The sequence below is a fragment of the Salvelinus namaycush genome, chromosome 7, assembly GCF_016432855.1.
Source record: "Salvelinus namaycush isolate Seneca chromosome 7, SaNama_1.0, whole genome shotgun sequence".
Taxonomy (NCBI): Eukaryota; Metazoa; Chordata; class Actinopteri; order Salmoniformes; family Salmonidae; genus Salvelinus; species Salvelinus namaycush.
This window is the reverse complement of record NC_052313.1, coordinates 59,114,401-59,128,963: the sequence shown is the minus strand read 5'-3', so window position 1 is coordinate 59,128,963 and position 14,563 is coordinate 59,114,401. Positions and strand designations below refer to the sequence as shown.

At 43.1% G+C, this 14,563-nt stretch overlaps 1 protein-coding gene across 2 annotated transcripts; it reads right to left on the bottom strand.

Moving 5' to 3' along the window:
• Positions 1 to 914: 914 nt before the first annotated feature.
• Positions 915 to 12,586, bottom strand: LOC120051539 (splicing factor U2AF 35 kDa subunit-like). 2 transcript variants are annotated; one of them, XM_038998475.1, is made up of 8 exons: positions 12,505 to 12,586; positions 11,802 to 11,889; positions 7,538 to 7,604; positions 4,779 to 4,828; positions 3,155 to 3,253; positions 2,824 to 2,957; positions 2,093 to 2,185; positions 915 to 1,278 (listed from the first exon to the last, which is right to left on the bottom strand). In XM_038998475.1, exons 1-8 carry the CDS (start codon positions 12,546 to 12,548, stop codon positions 1,107 to 1,109), a joined length of 747 nt encoding a protein of 248 aa, XP_038854403.1. In that variant the 5' UTR covers positions 12,549 to 12,586; the 3' UTR covers positions 915 to 1,106. The 2 variants fall into 2 exon arrangements, with proteins under 2 accessions (XP_038854403.1, XP_038854404.1); XM_038998476.1 differs by lacking the exons at positions 11,802 to 11,889; positions 12,505 to 12,586 and adding an exon at positions 8,706 to 9,152.
• Positions 12,587 to 14,563: the final 1,977 nt, after the last annotated feature.

Here is a 14,563-nt window from a genome sequence, read left to right as displayed (position 1 = left end):
CGGATGGATACTTTTGGGTACACGGTCATAACATTTGCTGAGTTCAAAACAACTAGGTACTCGAAAAATACGAGGTCAAATCATGACGTCAGTGATCTTCAGGTCGGAGTCTAGATAGAGGCTCGAGTTGGATGACCGTTCAAAAGATTTTTCCCAGTCGGAGCTTGTTTTTCCCCCCACCGAGTTCCCAGTTGTTTTGAAAACACTGAAGTAGTTCCCAGTTGTTTTGAATGGGGCAACTGTACAACTCATGACACACTTAACTAATGACGTCATGACTTGACCTCATATTTTTCCAAGTTCAAATGCTCCATTCAAAACTGGGAACTCTGAAAAATACGAGGTCAAATCATGACGTCAGTGAGCTTAAGTTTGGCTCTTACATGCCCAGTAGCTTTACTCTACGTGTCAAACTCATTCCACATTAGGGCCAAGTGTCTGCGGGTTTTCGCTTCTCCTGTGTACTTGATGAATTAAGTCACTAATTAGGAACACCCCTCACCTGGTTGTCTAGGTCTTAATTGAAAGAAAAAACCCAAAACCAGCAGACATTAGGCCCAAACTGTCCAGCTGTGTAGTGCTAGGATAAAAACCCAAAACATGGACCCAGATGGGGCCCCAGGACTGAGTTTGGGAAACCCTGCATACATTACATTCAAACGTGGCAAATGCAGAGGGATTTCTTAAGCTCATTGCCTATGCCAGAGCTCTCCAACCCTGTTCCTAGAGCGCCAACTTCCTCTGGGTTGATAAGCTGTTAGTTACAACTGAGGTTGGAGCGAAAACCTACAGGAGGGTATCGCTCTAGGAACATGGTTGGAGAGCCCTGGCCTACGCAGTAAACCCTTTCACCCAGTCTTATCACTGCTAGATTATAACTCCAACCAGCTACAGCAATGAAAGAGGACACAGCAGAGAATCACTACAAAGTCTGTTTTATTGAGAAAGCAACGGAAGCTTGTATTTGTGTCTTTAAAAAAAGGGATAAAAGAAATGAAATTAACGACGATTCCAACATGTTACACACATTTTTCATCACGGGAGAGAGAGGTAGGAGGAGGGGGACAAGGGGGTGGAAGAGGGGGATAATTAGGTCTTGGCTCATCTTAAAACCTTCCAGAACGTTCCCGGTCCCTGGACCTCCGTTTCTCGCGGTCCCGTCCACCACCTCTTCCGCCTTCGCCACCACGGCCACGGTCTCGGGAGCGAGAACGCCTTTCCCGGGATCGCGAGCGAGAGCGGTGTCCTCCTCCTCCGCCGCCTCCTCCTCCTCCTTTGCTACAAAGGGAGAAATAAAATGCTTGAACCACATAACAGCAGCACATGACTTAACCAGCCTAGAGAATATTCAAAAACCTCAACTAAAAAGGAGGCTTTTACTTTAGTCAACTACACAAGTACCAGTGGTGGAAAAAGTACCCAATTGTCATACTTGAGTAAAAGTAAAAGATACCTTAATAGAAAATGACTCAAGTAAAAGTGAAAGCCACACAGCAAAATCCTACTTGAGTAATAGTCTAAAAGTATTTGGTTTTAAATATACTAAACAAAAGTAAATGTAATTGCTAAGATATACATAAGTATCAAAAGTAAAAGTATAAATCATTTCAAATTCCTTATATTCAGCAAACCAGACAGCACGATTTTCTTGTTTTTTTACATTTACGAATAGCCAGGGGCACGCTCCAACGCTCAGGCATCATTTACAAACAAAGCATCTGTGTTTAGTGAGTCCGCCAGATCAAATGCAGTAGGGATGACCAGGGATGTTCTCTTTGCGTGATTTAGACAACTTTCCTGTTAAGCATTCAAAATGTAATGAGTATCTTTAGGTGTCAAGGAAAATGTACGGAGTAAAAAGTACATTATTTGCTTTAGGAATGTGGTGGGGTTAATTAAAGTAATCAAAAATATAAATAGTAAAATACAGACACCCCAAAAAACAACTTAAGTAGTACTTTAAGTTCTTTACACCACTGCCAAGTACAGTATTGGATGCGTCACCATTAAATCCCTTCAAACAGTCAAAAGTTGACAGTGACACAGAACAAGGTCTTCCTGGAATACAAACATTCCCTAGAATGTGTCCTACCCTTTTCTGCGGCGTCCATACAGGTCCCGGCGAAGTTCCCTGGAGATGGGTTTCAGGTGCATGAAGTTACAGAAGCCTCCTCTGGTGCACTCTCTGTGGATGGTAGGCAAGCAGAGGGTTAATACTGTTAACGTGAGAAAAGCTTCTCCAATCACCACCTGTATCCACTGACTATCACGTTTACCACCCTACACTCCAAAGCAGAGGCCTAGCTAGCTACATGTATCTCTCCTGCTGGAGTTAGCCAAACAGTTCAACTGTAGCCTAAGCAAACAATGGGTAGTTCCAATGGAAAAACACTTGAGATACCATCCCAAATGACACCCTATATAGTGCACTACTTTGACCAGGGCCCATAGGGAATAGGATGCCATTTCCCAACACTGCCTGAGTTATATGCTGCAGGGAAACAAGACTACATTCTTCCCGTCGGATAAGAGGTGGCAACTTAAGCCTTAAGCCAGGTGTGTATTAACTAGGAAAGAAATGGAACAAAACAGAGGATTCTGAATTTGTCCAATACAAACTCTAGTTTTCGGTGTAAAACGTTTTCCGTTTGGTGTAAATGGTTTACGTTGAAAAGAGTTTCAGAACTACTGATTACATGGTGGAACTGTACAAATATGGTGGAATGCAGTGGTGAAACAAGGCGTCTGTTATTGTTGCAGGTACACCGACTGTCACACACAGCAGTGTATAGATATTCATCAGAAAGAGAGATCGACACTGACCCCATCTCATACTGCCGACAGCAGGCTTCCCTGAAGTCAGTGACGGGGGAGAGCTCTGAGTGGACAGGCTGACCGTTGAACCAGCGGTTGTTCAGGTCCATCACCGCTTTCTCCGCATCCTCTTCCCGACGGAACTATACACACAGAGAGAGAAGAAGAGAGGCCATGTTTTAGACAGATTTATGCTCTGATGAAGGTCGATGAACCCAAAGACGAGCGGCTATAAATACAGGACTTTTTCCTGTTTCTCCAGACAGATTAATAACGCAACACACTGAAGATGGATGCAGGGAGAATTTAACATAGCTGACATGGGAGCTCTGACCCTCACCTTCACATAGACGTTGCCGACCAGGTGGTCTCCGAGGTTGTCACACACGTTCATCTCCTCCACCTCTCCGTACTTCTCCTCCATCTCTGTGAAGACTTCCTGTAGGGGTCAGGGCCAGAAGATGGGGTTAGGGTCAGGGCCAGAAGATGGGGTTAGGGTCATGGGTGACAAAACAATCACTGATTGATAAGTAAAGCAGCACCATGGACACCCACTTTAAAGATCCACTAATAACTACACTGAACAAAAATATAGAAACGCAACATGCAACAATTTCAAAGATTTTACCGAGTTACAGTTCACATAAGGAAATCAAATAAATGAATTAAGCCCTAATCTATGGATTTCACACGACTGGGAATACAGATATGCATCTGTTGGTCACAGATCCCTTAAAAAAGGTAGGGCATGGATCAGAAAACCAGTCAGTATATGGTGTGACCGCCATTTTCCCCATGCAGCACGACACATCTCCTTCGCATAGAGTTGATCAGGCTGTTGATTGTGGCCTGAGGAATGTTGTTCCACTCCTCTTCAATGGCTGTGCGAAGTTGCTGGATATTGGCGGGAACTGGAACACGCTGTCGTACACGTCAATCCAGAGCATCCCAAACATGCTGAACAGGTGACATGTATGGTGAGTATGCAGACCATGGAAGAACTAGGACACTGTCAGCTTCGAGGAATTGTGTACAGCTTCTTGTGACATGGGGCAGTGCATTATGCTGAAACACGAGGTGATGGATGGCACGACAATGGGCATCAGGATCTTGTCACGTATTGCTGTGTATTCAAATTGCCAGGGATAAAATGCAATTGTGTTTGTTGTCCATAGCTTATGCCTGCCCATACCATAGGGAACTCTGTTCACAACGCTGACATCAGCAAACCGCTCTCCAACACGATGCCATGCACGTGGTCTGCGATTGGAAGCACTGCCAAGTTCTCTAAAACGACGTTAGTGGTGGCTTATGAGAGATATTAACATTCAATTCTCTGGCAACAGCTCTGGTGGACATTTTCTGCAGTCAGCATGCCAACTGCACACTCCCTCAACTTGAGACATCTGTGGCATTGTGTCGAGTGAAAACAGCACATTTTAGAGTAGCCTTTTGTCACCAGCACAAGGTGCACCTGTGTAATGATCATACCGTTTAATCAGCTTGTTGATATGCCACACCGGTCAGGTGGATGGATTATCTTGGCAAAGGAGAAATGCTCACCAACAGGAATGTAAACAAAATTGTAAAGAAATTTGTGCGTGTGGAACATTTCTGGGATTTTTTATTTCAGCTCATGAAACCAACACTTTATTTAGAGATCCATTAATAACTAGATCCGTTATCACGTCTCGCCTTCAAAGTCAGCTGCAATGTGGAACATACCCATGGTTTCTACACAGCTGACAGACTCACTGAGGGTCTTTTCCATTACCCAACTACATATCCTCTACTGTACAAATACTGCCCCTTTCACATCAGTGAACAGGGACAATATTGGCACAGCAGTATTGATCCTGTTGTGAAAAGTGAATGGGAGAGAGGAAGTTGATACCGTGCACAACAGGCAGGTTCGGCAGAGATAAGGTGAAACATCACAAGTCTCTCATGCCGAGGTCACTCACCTCAAAGAACTCGTCGTAGTGCTCCTGCATCTCCACATCGCTGACGGCACCTAAAACCATGAACAAATAACCAGTCAGAAAGCAGCTAGGCGGAGGCAGAGTCACTAAGCATCTGCATCAGTGCAACTTCACATCCAACGACTTACGAGAATATATAGACAACATACCAAGCTAAACCATGAAACTAACATACAAGTTAACTTTGTGTACGTTTCACATTTGTCCTATAGCCACCATTTTAACTTCCTGTTACTTTATCCCCCTTGGAAATCACCAAATAAACATTACAATGGTGCAACAGCTTAGTAAATCAGGCCAGTAATCTATTAGAATTGTATCAATTAAGCCAAGTTTGTGTATACATTAAGATGACACCACTTTGGAACAACAACCTTAATGACGGTGTCTCAGCACAAGCCAGCTTCAATGACGGTGTTTGAGAACACTGGCAGTGGAGCTGGTTGGTGCTGAAATTGAGTGCTAACGAAGCTAGCATGACAGTGGAGCTGGCTGGTGCTGAAAATGAGTGCCAACTTATGGGATTTTGATGAATAATGACTAAATTATGTATACATTTAGCTTAAAACTATAATTAAACAGAATACTACTATGTTACTGTATGGATGTATGAACATTATTCTAATCATGGTGCTGAATATAATGTGTAATATTAATCAAGAATTAGAACAAGGACTGTCTGTTCCTTGTTAGAAACGAATGGAGTTATCGTCAGACAGGCTGGAATGCTGTGTTCCTTACAGGACATTCTGTCTCTACCCAGGGAGGGGAGAGACCTTGGGCTGGTGGTAGATTGTTTAACAGGTGGCAGACAATGTGAGAAGGCTGGTGAACAATATTACCATGGTATCCGAGAGGAAGGATATTTTAAATCCTATGACGTCATTTTTATTATATAACCTGATGTAAATTGTACTATGATCAGTACTCTCGAGAATAAACGCTATTGATTGATTGATTTTGAGACTGGTTTCTGTCCATTTTATGCAAATAAGTACCTTAATTTTTATGAATGCACATTGAATTCAGGTCCAGGCTCCTAAAAACAAACTAAATGTTTCCCAGGAAAAATATCTAACGAATAGCTACTGTTTCCTGGCAAATGGGAGTGTTGTTGTAGTGTAGGTAGGTAGGTGTACACCAGATTACAGTATAATATAATGGAGGTGTTGTAGTGTAGGTAGGTAGGTGTACACCAGATCACAGTATAATATAATGGAGGTGTTGTAGTGTAGGTAGGTAGGTGTACACCAGATTACAGTATAATATAATGGAGGTGTTGTAGTGTAGGTAGGTGTACACCAGATTACAGTATAATATAATGGAGGTGTTGTAGTGTAGGTAGGTGTACACCAGATTACAGTATAATATAATGGAGGTGTTGTAGTGTAGGTAGGTAGGTGTACACCAGATTACAGTATAATATAATGGAGGTGTTGTAGTGTAGGTAGGTAGGTGTACACCAGATTACAGTATAATATAATGGGAGTGTTGTAGTGTAGGTAGGTAGGTGTACACCAGATAACAGTATAATATAATGGAGGTGTTGTAGTGTAGGTAGGTAGGTGTACACCAGATAACAGTATAATATAATGGGAGTGTTGTAGTGTAGGTAGGTAGGTGTACACCAGATAACAGTATAATATAATGGAGGTGTTGTAGTGTAGGTAGGTGTACACCAGATAACAGTATAATATAATGGAGGTGTTGTAGTGTAGGTAGGTAGGTGTACACCAGATTACAGTATAATATAATGGAGGTGTTGTAGTGTAGGTAGGTAGGTGTACACCAGATTACAGTATAATATAATGGGAGTGTTGTTGTAGTGTAGGTAGGTAGGTGTACACCAGATTACAGTATAATATAATGGAGGTGTTGTAGTGTAGGTAGGTAGGTGTACACCAGATTACAGTATAATATAATGGGAGTGTTGTTGTAGTGTAGGTAGGTAGGTGTACACCAGATTACAGTATAATATAATGGAGGTGTTGTAGTGTAGGTAGGTAGGTGTACACCAGATAACAGTATAATGGGAGTGTTGTAGTGTAGGTAGGTAGGTGTACACCAGATAACAGTATAATATAATGGAGGTGTTGTAGTGTAGGTAGGTAGGTGTACACCAGATTACAGTATAATATAATGGGAGTGTTGTAGTGTAGGTAGGTAGGTGTACACCAGATTACAGTATAATATAATGGGAGTGTTGTAGTGTAGGTAGGTAGGTGTACACCAGATTACAGTATAATATAATGGAGGTGTTGTAGTGTAGGTAGGTAGGTGTACACCAGATTACAGTATAATATAATGGAGGTGTTGTAGTGTAGGTAGGTAGGTGTACACCAGATTACAGTATAATATAATGGGAGTGTTGTTGTAGTGTAGGTAGGTAGGTGTACACCAGATAACAGTATAATATAATGGAGGTGTTGTAGTGTAGGTAGGTAGGTGTACACCAGATTACAGTATAATATAATGGGAGTGTTGTTGTAGTGTAGGTAGGTAGGTGTACACCAGATAACAGTATAATATAATGGAGGTGTTGTAGTGTAGGTAGGTAGGTGTACACCAGATTACAGTATAATATAATGGGGGTGTTGTAGTGTAGGTAGGTAGGTGTACACCAGATTACAGTATAATATAATGGGAGTGTTGTTGTAGTGTAGGTAGGTGTACACCAGATAACAGTATAATATAATGAGTAGTCCATGCCGCAGGGCCTTGCAAATGTAGGGGGAACTTACAGCGTATACCATCGGCAGACTGGGCAGTGTTTTGAGGGTTACGGTAAATGTTCAAGAGGGCAATGGTCTGAAATACAAAACAGACATTTTTGTGATACAGGTCAAGCAGAAATGGGGTTTTGGGGGAAGAAAGTTAAATTAGATACAGTATCATGCTCCTTACAACAGGCCCTGAAGAGAACACACGAGGGTCAGCTAATACTTCCTCAATGGACACATTTGAAGCCATAACTAGCTTCATTCGTCCCCTCTATGGAACTCTGCTCTGAACAAAAGAGTGCATGGTGTGATCTGAAATGCTGAAAGAGAAGGTAACGGTGTGTCTCCTGACCACAGACGTCTCTGCCAGGGCTTCACAGGAGGCTGCAATCACAAGGAACTCTGAACGACTCTAAGTAATGCCAGTTAAAAAGAGACATTACTGACAAGTGTTACTGGAGAAGTAGCAAGGACTCTGGTGTATTCATGTGTTGATCATTCAATCCAACACATTTTCCCAAAGGTAATAGCTGTTTGTGAATAGGTCACAGTACAAAAGCTATCTAAGTAAGCACATGTGAAGCCATCTCTGGGCTATGGAGGGAGGGAGGTGTTTGGCTAGTTATGAGGTCCTTGTTATCAGAAGAGAACAGAACCGTGGCCCAGACAGTCTCCTGTGAGAGTCCACAGCCATACCTACCTGTGTGAGAGGAGAGGCGTCAGCTCTGGTAAGACAGGGCTCAACACTAGGTACTGCTCACACAGTAGAAGTTTACAACTAGGTCTACCCAACTATAGGACTTGTGCTCAAGGTAGTTTGGGATTTAAAAATTGGTCAACATAGCCTATAACAGAACAGAATATGTTTTTGTTTTGAGTGGCTGAGAGATTGTGTATGAGAGGGCAAAGACTGAGGCAGAGGAAACAGAAATATTTGACGATACAAAACAGAGATTGAGGAGCATCCTGTTTATTTATCTGGTAGTAATGGTTTGCCATTTAGGGTGGGGACTGGGAGGAGCAGTTACAGTAGCCGAAGTGTGAGAGGTACTGTAACGTTGGGTTCCCTGCTAACAGTGCTGAGGCAGTCCCTCACAGCTCAGCTGCTACGTGACCTACATATGGGGAGCAGCAGGGGGGAAAAGGAGGGATTTCTGAACCCCTGAGGCTAACAGATCTTTGGACTTACAGCGAGAGGCGTCGGCCGTCTGTGCACTGTTTTGGGGGTTACGGTAGATGTTTTGAATCAAGATGGTCTGCCGGGGATGACAAGAATACAAGAGATAAATCATTCAATTTGTGTAAATCGCCAAATGAGTCTAGGTCCCTGAATATTGACGTAAATACACTGTGTTTACTGACTTAGGAGTTGAATCTCGCTTTTGAATCTATGGGCTGTATTTCAGAGAAGTTGGGGTAGAGGACAGAATGTGAACGGAGCGAGCCCAATTTGACTTGAGTGTGCAGCGAGTTTCCAAAGGCTGGAGCGTCAGCCTTCTCACCCGATTCCAATAGCGCTCACTTCCCGAGCTCAGGGCATGCCCAGCCCAGCATGCATTTGTAGTCTACCTGTGTGCTGCTATAGCCCCTTGCTTAAGCTACTGTCATCAAGTATGCTACATATTTCCAAAAATAAATAAATAATAATAATAATAATAATCAAGGTGACTTACAAAGACAAGGAGGACCAAGAGAGAGTGCAGTGATGTAGTGTCCACAACTAAAGAATCATTTTGGTGGCTTCCCGGGTCTGAGGCACCGCATCGCAGTGTTGCGGAGTCACTACAGCCTGGGGTTCGATCCCAGGCTGTGTCACAACCGGCCGTGTCACAACCGGCCGTGTCTGGGAGTCCCATATGGCAGTGCACAATTGGCCCAGCGTCATCTGGGTTAGGGGAGGGTTTGGCCGGGGGGCTTTACTTGGCTCATCGCGCTCTTGTGACTCGTGGCAGGCCAGGCGCCTGCAGGCTGACTTCAGTCATCAGTTGAACGGGGTTTCCTCCAACAAATTGGTGCGTCTGGCTTCCAGGTTAAGCGAGCGGGTGTTAATTTAAGAAGCGCGGCTTGGCGGGTCATCCTTCGGAGTACGCACGACTCAACCTTCGCCTCTCCCGAGCTCGTTGGGGAGCTGCAGCGACGAGACAAAATGGCGAACACGAAATCAGGGAGAAAAAAGGGGGTAAAAATTACACCAAAAAAATAATCATTGTGGAATCCCGAAAGCACGATGGGGAACTTACTACGTGCACATGCTAACAGAAAGGAACGAGGTGGGTAGCTAGCTAAGAGTGTCATTGTAGCAAAGTATTTATAAACTAAGTTTTGTTCACTTTGGTTCTATTATCTATACAATAGGCCATAATTGATTTTGGCCCAATAGGTCTGGCATATTACCTCTTTCAAGGAGCTTTCCATTTTGATAGGATTATTTGTTAAATTGTGATTTAAACGAATGGAGCGGCTGTCTTTCTTCTTCTGTGTCTGCGAAGCATTTTTTAGAGGAGCAATTGGAAAGGACGTGGATGGCCACGCAAGCACCACTCCGTGAGCGGGATTTCTGACCGGCTCAACTCCGCCCACATGCTCTGGTAGAGGATCATCCAATCAGTCTACTGATAGAAAGCTTTGTTTTGTTTCTCATGGTTCGGCATAGGGCCAAGCACAACTATCCTGAGAAACCTAGGGTTGGGTCAGATTGAGTCTTTCGATATGAAGTGGCTGAGCTGTTTAATGAAGCACAAGGACAGGGGAATTGAGCTGCCATCGTGTCTATCAAATGTCTACCAAAGAGCCAGGCAAGCCGTCACTAAATGAGGGGAGCAGGTTGGCCGCATGTCCTTGTGAGCATAGTCAAAAGACCCAGGTTGGAGGAAAATATATACCATTCAGGATAACACTACTTCATTTCATCAAGGTTGTGCCATCTGCCATTGCATCATGCATTCCATAATCAGCATTAGCCTACCAGTGGCTAGGGTGACCACATATCCCGGATTGTGCAGGACAATCCCACATTTAAATGAAAACACCACTAATTTACAAAAAAGGTACATGTCTGTATTTTAGTCAGATGTCCTATTCATGATGAGAATTGACATTCTTACCCGTCTCTTTTGTAGACATGTTGCACTTTTGACAAGATATATTATAAGGCCGTGGTACTGGTAACGTTGAACACTTCTGCAATCGTTGAGGATCTCTGATATTCTGCACAGCGCAAGACGAGACTTAAGCCAATGTCATATTTTCAACCAAAATCACATTTGCCAAATCCTTTCGGGATTTGCAGCTGACAGTGAGTAAACTACTTACAAAAATGAATAGCTACAAGAGTAAATATTAGACTGACAGTTAAGGTAATTTTGTCACACTTGTAAGGCACTCCATACTCAGTTGCTCATTCAACGTAATTGCTGCTACTTCACTCAATCCCATTTTAAGTCTTCCTTCCTAACTGTATTAAATTCTCTGACAAACCAGAAATGGTTCCTTGGCCAAATATTCCCTGATTTTCATAACAGCCACACATGTGGTCTCTTGTGTGTCACCAACTTTTGTGCGAGCCCGGAAAAAGAGTAGGCTTCATGCGCTTCAATTACCCTGGTGCAGCTGCAAAAAAACATGTATTCATGTATGCTACACTGTCCCACGAACATCTCGCAAAATCATCCTGTTGTCTCGCATTTGGGTATTTAAAGAAATGTGGTCACCCTACCAACAGCAGTTGCTTCTCTTCTGATGATAAATATTGACTGAGAAGCATTGACATGCTGCCAACCCTATTCTCATCAATCATAATGCAGGTTCTCTGAAAGGCAACAGAACACAACGTTATATACACACACACTTCTGTAGGTAAGCCAATCGTGGAATCTGAAATGCAAACGTGCACAGGGTTAGTGGAAACAGATCAGCAAACATTTAGGTCTACTTTACATCTGCTCAGCAACCTGTTCTTCCACATGATGCTATTGCAGTATGTACCTAGGCCCATTGGAACATGGAAGCAACATTGCAAACGTGAATGGAATTAGGGCTAATTGACAACACTGTGTGTTTCAGTACTTCATGAATGATTATTTGATCCTACACAAGGTTAAATCCAATCTCCACACAAACAAGTAAACAATCAAATGTGAGTATAATCAGTAACGCGAGCTAGCTAACAAAGAAACCTAAGGAAGTCCTGATACATTCTAGTGGGCTATATCACAAGCATCGGGCCATTGCTTGCCATAAAACCCTAGCTAGCTAATCATATTCAAGACATAAAAGGTACGCTTACCTGGCTGAAAGTTGGCTTGTTGTGCAACCTAGAGCAGCGGTCCCCATGTCTGCACGCTCCAATTTTAAAGTAGAATGAACAATTGACCCTTGAACATGGACAAGAAAGTAAACAAATTAGATGTTGATAAATGTCTAGGTTAGTGTTTGCTTTGTATAGTTTTGTTTCTGCATCTAGCTAGCTACAATGGAAAACAAAAACACAATTCGGTATGTGCTTGTGCAGTAGCCAACCTAGCCACTGGAGTCGTCTCGAGACAATGCTAAAGAGTTAGCTAGCTACAGTAGCACGCTAGTTAGCTGCAGATTAGCTTAGCAAGCCAAACTTTGAGGTTATACTAACTAGCAAACTATTTACCTACTGACTTGTAAAACATTTGATACTAAATTAATCTAGAAAATAAAGACTGATTTAGCTTAGTCTGGCCGATTTGGAGGGATACTGACGCGACGCAGCACATGCCACATTTTCAAACCAAGCCGCCGCCTCCTCCATTCAAGCAAGTTAACTAGCCTTCTACAGTATAGTCAGGAAGCTACGCTAGCTAGCCACACAAGGCTGAATGAAAAGCAACGGGTGCAGCAGCAGTCGTATTTGTAAGTAAATTGGTAGCTTGTTGGGTTAAAACGTGCACGTTCTACAGAAGAGGCATTTTACTAGCATTATTATTTCAGCAGTTTCACAAAAAGACGAAATAACCTACTTGTCTTTCTCTGTTCCGAAAATGGAGGCCAGGTACTCCGCCATCTTCGGTTTGTCAACTAAACTGTGCTCCACGTCATGTATTCAACACTTGCCGCTTTTTTGATAGAGGCAAAAGTTGTGCTCTTCGTCATTGTCGTTTGCATACGCTCTTATCTTGTCTTTCTATCCCCTTAATACTCTCATGGGGGCGCAATTGCATCCATTTTGGTTTCATGAATAGGGCCAAAGATTATGATAACCGAAGCCCTTTCATCTGTTTTAGGGCCCTGTAGAAAATATCTGCATGTATGCTATGCTGAATGAAGAAGGGGAAGAAGTTTTAAGAAGAAGAAGAAGAAGATGACTTCATTGTCTAACGTCCATTCATAATGTAAATTAGTAGCAAGGGGTTTCAGACTTCCTAGTATCAGTCAATGAGAGGATAGTAAAGCTGACTAAACAACAACAGTATAGATCCTAAAGCCACCACACAATGTTGGCACATGACTCAATATTACCCGCCAACCACACAGAAAAGCCACAGCAGGGTTATATTAGAGACTATGTGTATGTTCACACAGAGAGATCTGACAGATATTGTATGAGATATTAAGCCTACTGTAATGTGTATAACTTTAGCCTACTGTAATGTGTATAACTTTAGCCTACTCTAATGCGTATAACTTTAGCCTACTGTAATGTGTATAACTTTAGCCTACTGTAATGTGTATAACTTTAGCCTACTGTAATGTGTATCACTTTAGCCTACTGTAATGTGTATAACTTTAGCCTACTGAATGTGTATCACTTTAGTGTACTGTAATGCGTATACCTTTAGCCTACTGTAATGTGTATCACTTTAGCCTATTGTAATGTGTATAACTTTAGCCTACTCTAATGCGTATAACTTTAGCCTACTCTAATGCGTATAACTTTAGCCTACTCTAATGTGTATAACTTAAGCCTACTCTAATGTGTATCACTTTAGTGTACTGTAATGTGTATCATTTTAGCCTACTGTAATGTGTAGCATTTTAGCCTACTCTGTAATGTGCTTAACTTTAGCCTACTCTAATGTGTATAATTTTAGCCTACTATAATGTGTATAACATTAGTCTACTGTAATGTACATTTGTTTCATTTAATGTATAACCAGTCACACATTCTGTATCTATCTGTTCATGATCATAGCTGATTTATAGTAACAGGGCCACCGTGGAGGGGGTCAAACAGATTCAGGTTCCTCGGGTACACATCTCAGAGGAACTGAAATGGTCTAACCACACGGACACCCTGGGGAAATCACGACAGAGACTCTTCAACCCACACTGACACCCTGGTGATGAAGACACAACAGAGACTCTTCAACCCACACGGACACCTTGGTGAAGAAGGCACGACAGAGACTCTTCAACCCACACGGACACCTTGGTGAAGAAGGCACGACAGAGACTCTTCAACCCACACTGATACCGTGGTGAAGAAGGCACGACAGAGACTCTTCAACCCACACTGATACCGTGGTGAAGAAGGCACGACAGCGACTCTTCAACCCACACTGACACCCTGGTGAAGAAGGCACGACAGAGACTCTTCAACCCACACTGACACCCTGGTGAAGAAGGCACGACAGAGACTCTTCAACCCACACTGACACCCTGGTGAAGAAGGCACGACAGAGACTCTTCAACCCACACTGACACCCTGGTGAAGAAGGCACGACAGAGACTCTTCAACCCACACTGATACCGTGGTGAAGGCACGACAGAGACTCTTCAACCCACACTGACACCCTGGTGAAGAAGGCACGACAGAGACTCTTCAACCCACACTGACACCCTGGTGAAGAAGGCACGACAGAGACTCTTCAACCCACACTGACACCCTGGTGAAGAAGGCACGACAGCGACTCTTCAACCCACACGGACACCTTGGTAAAGAAGGCACGACAGAGACTCATCAACCCACACTGACACCCTGGTGAAATCACGACAGCGACTCTTCAACCCACACTGACACCCTGGTGATGAAGGCACGACAGAGACTCTTCAACCCACACTGACACCCTGGTGATGAAG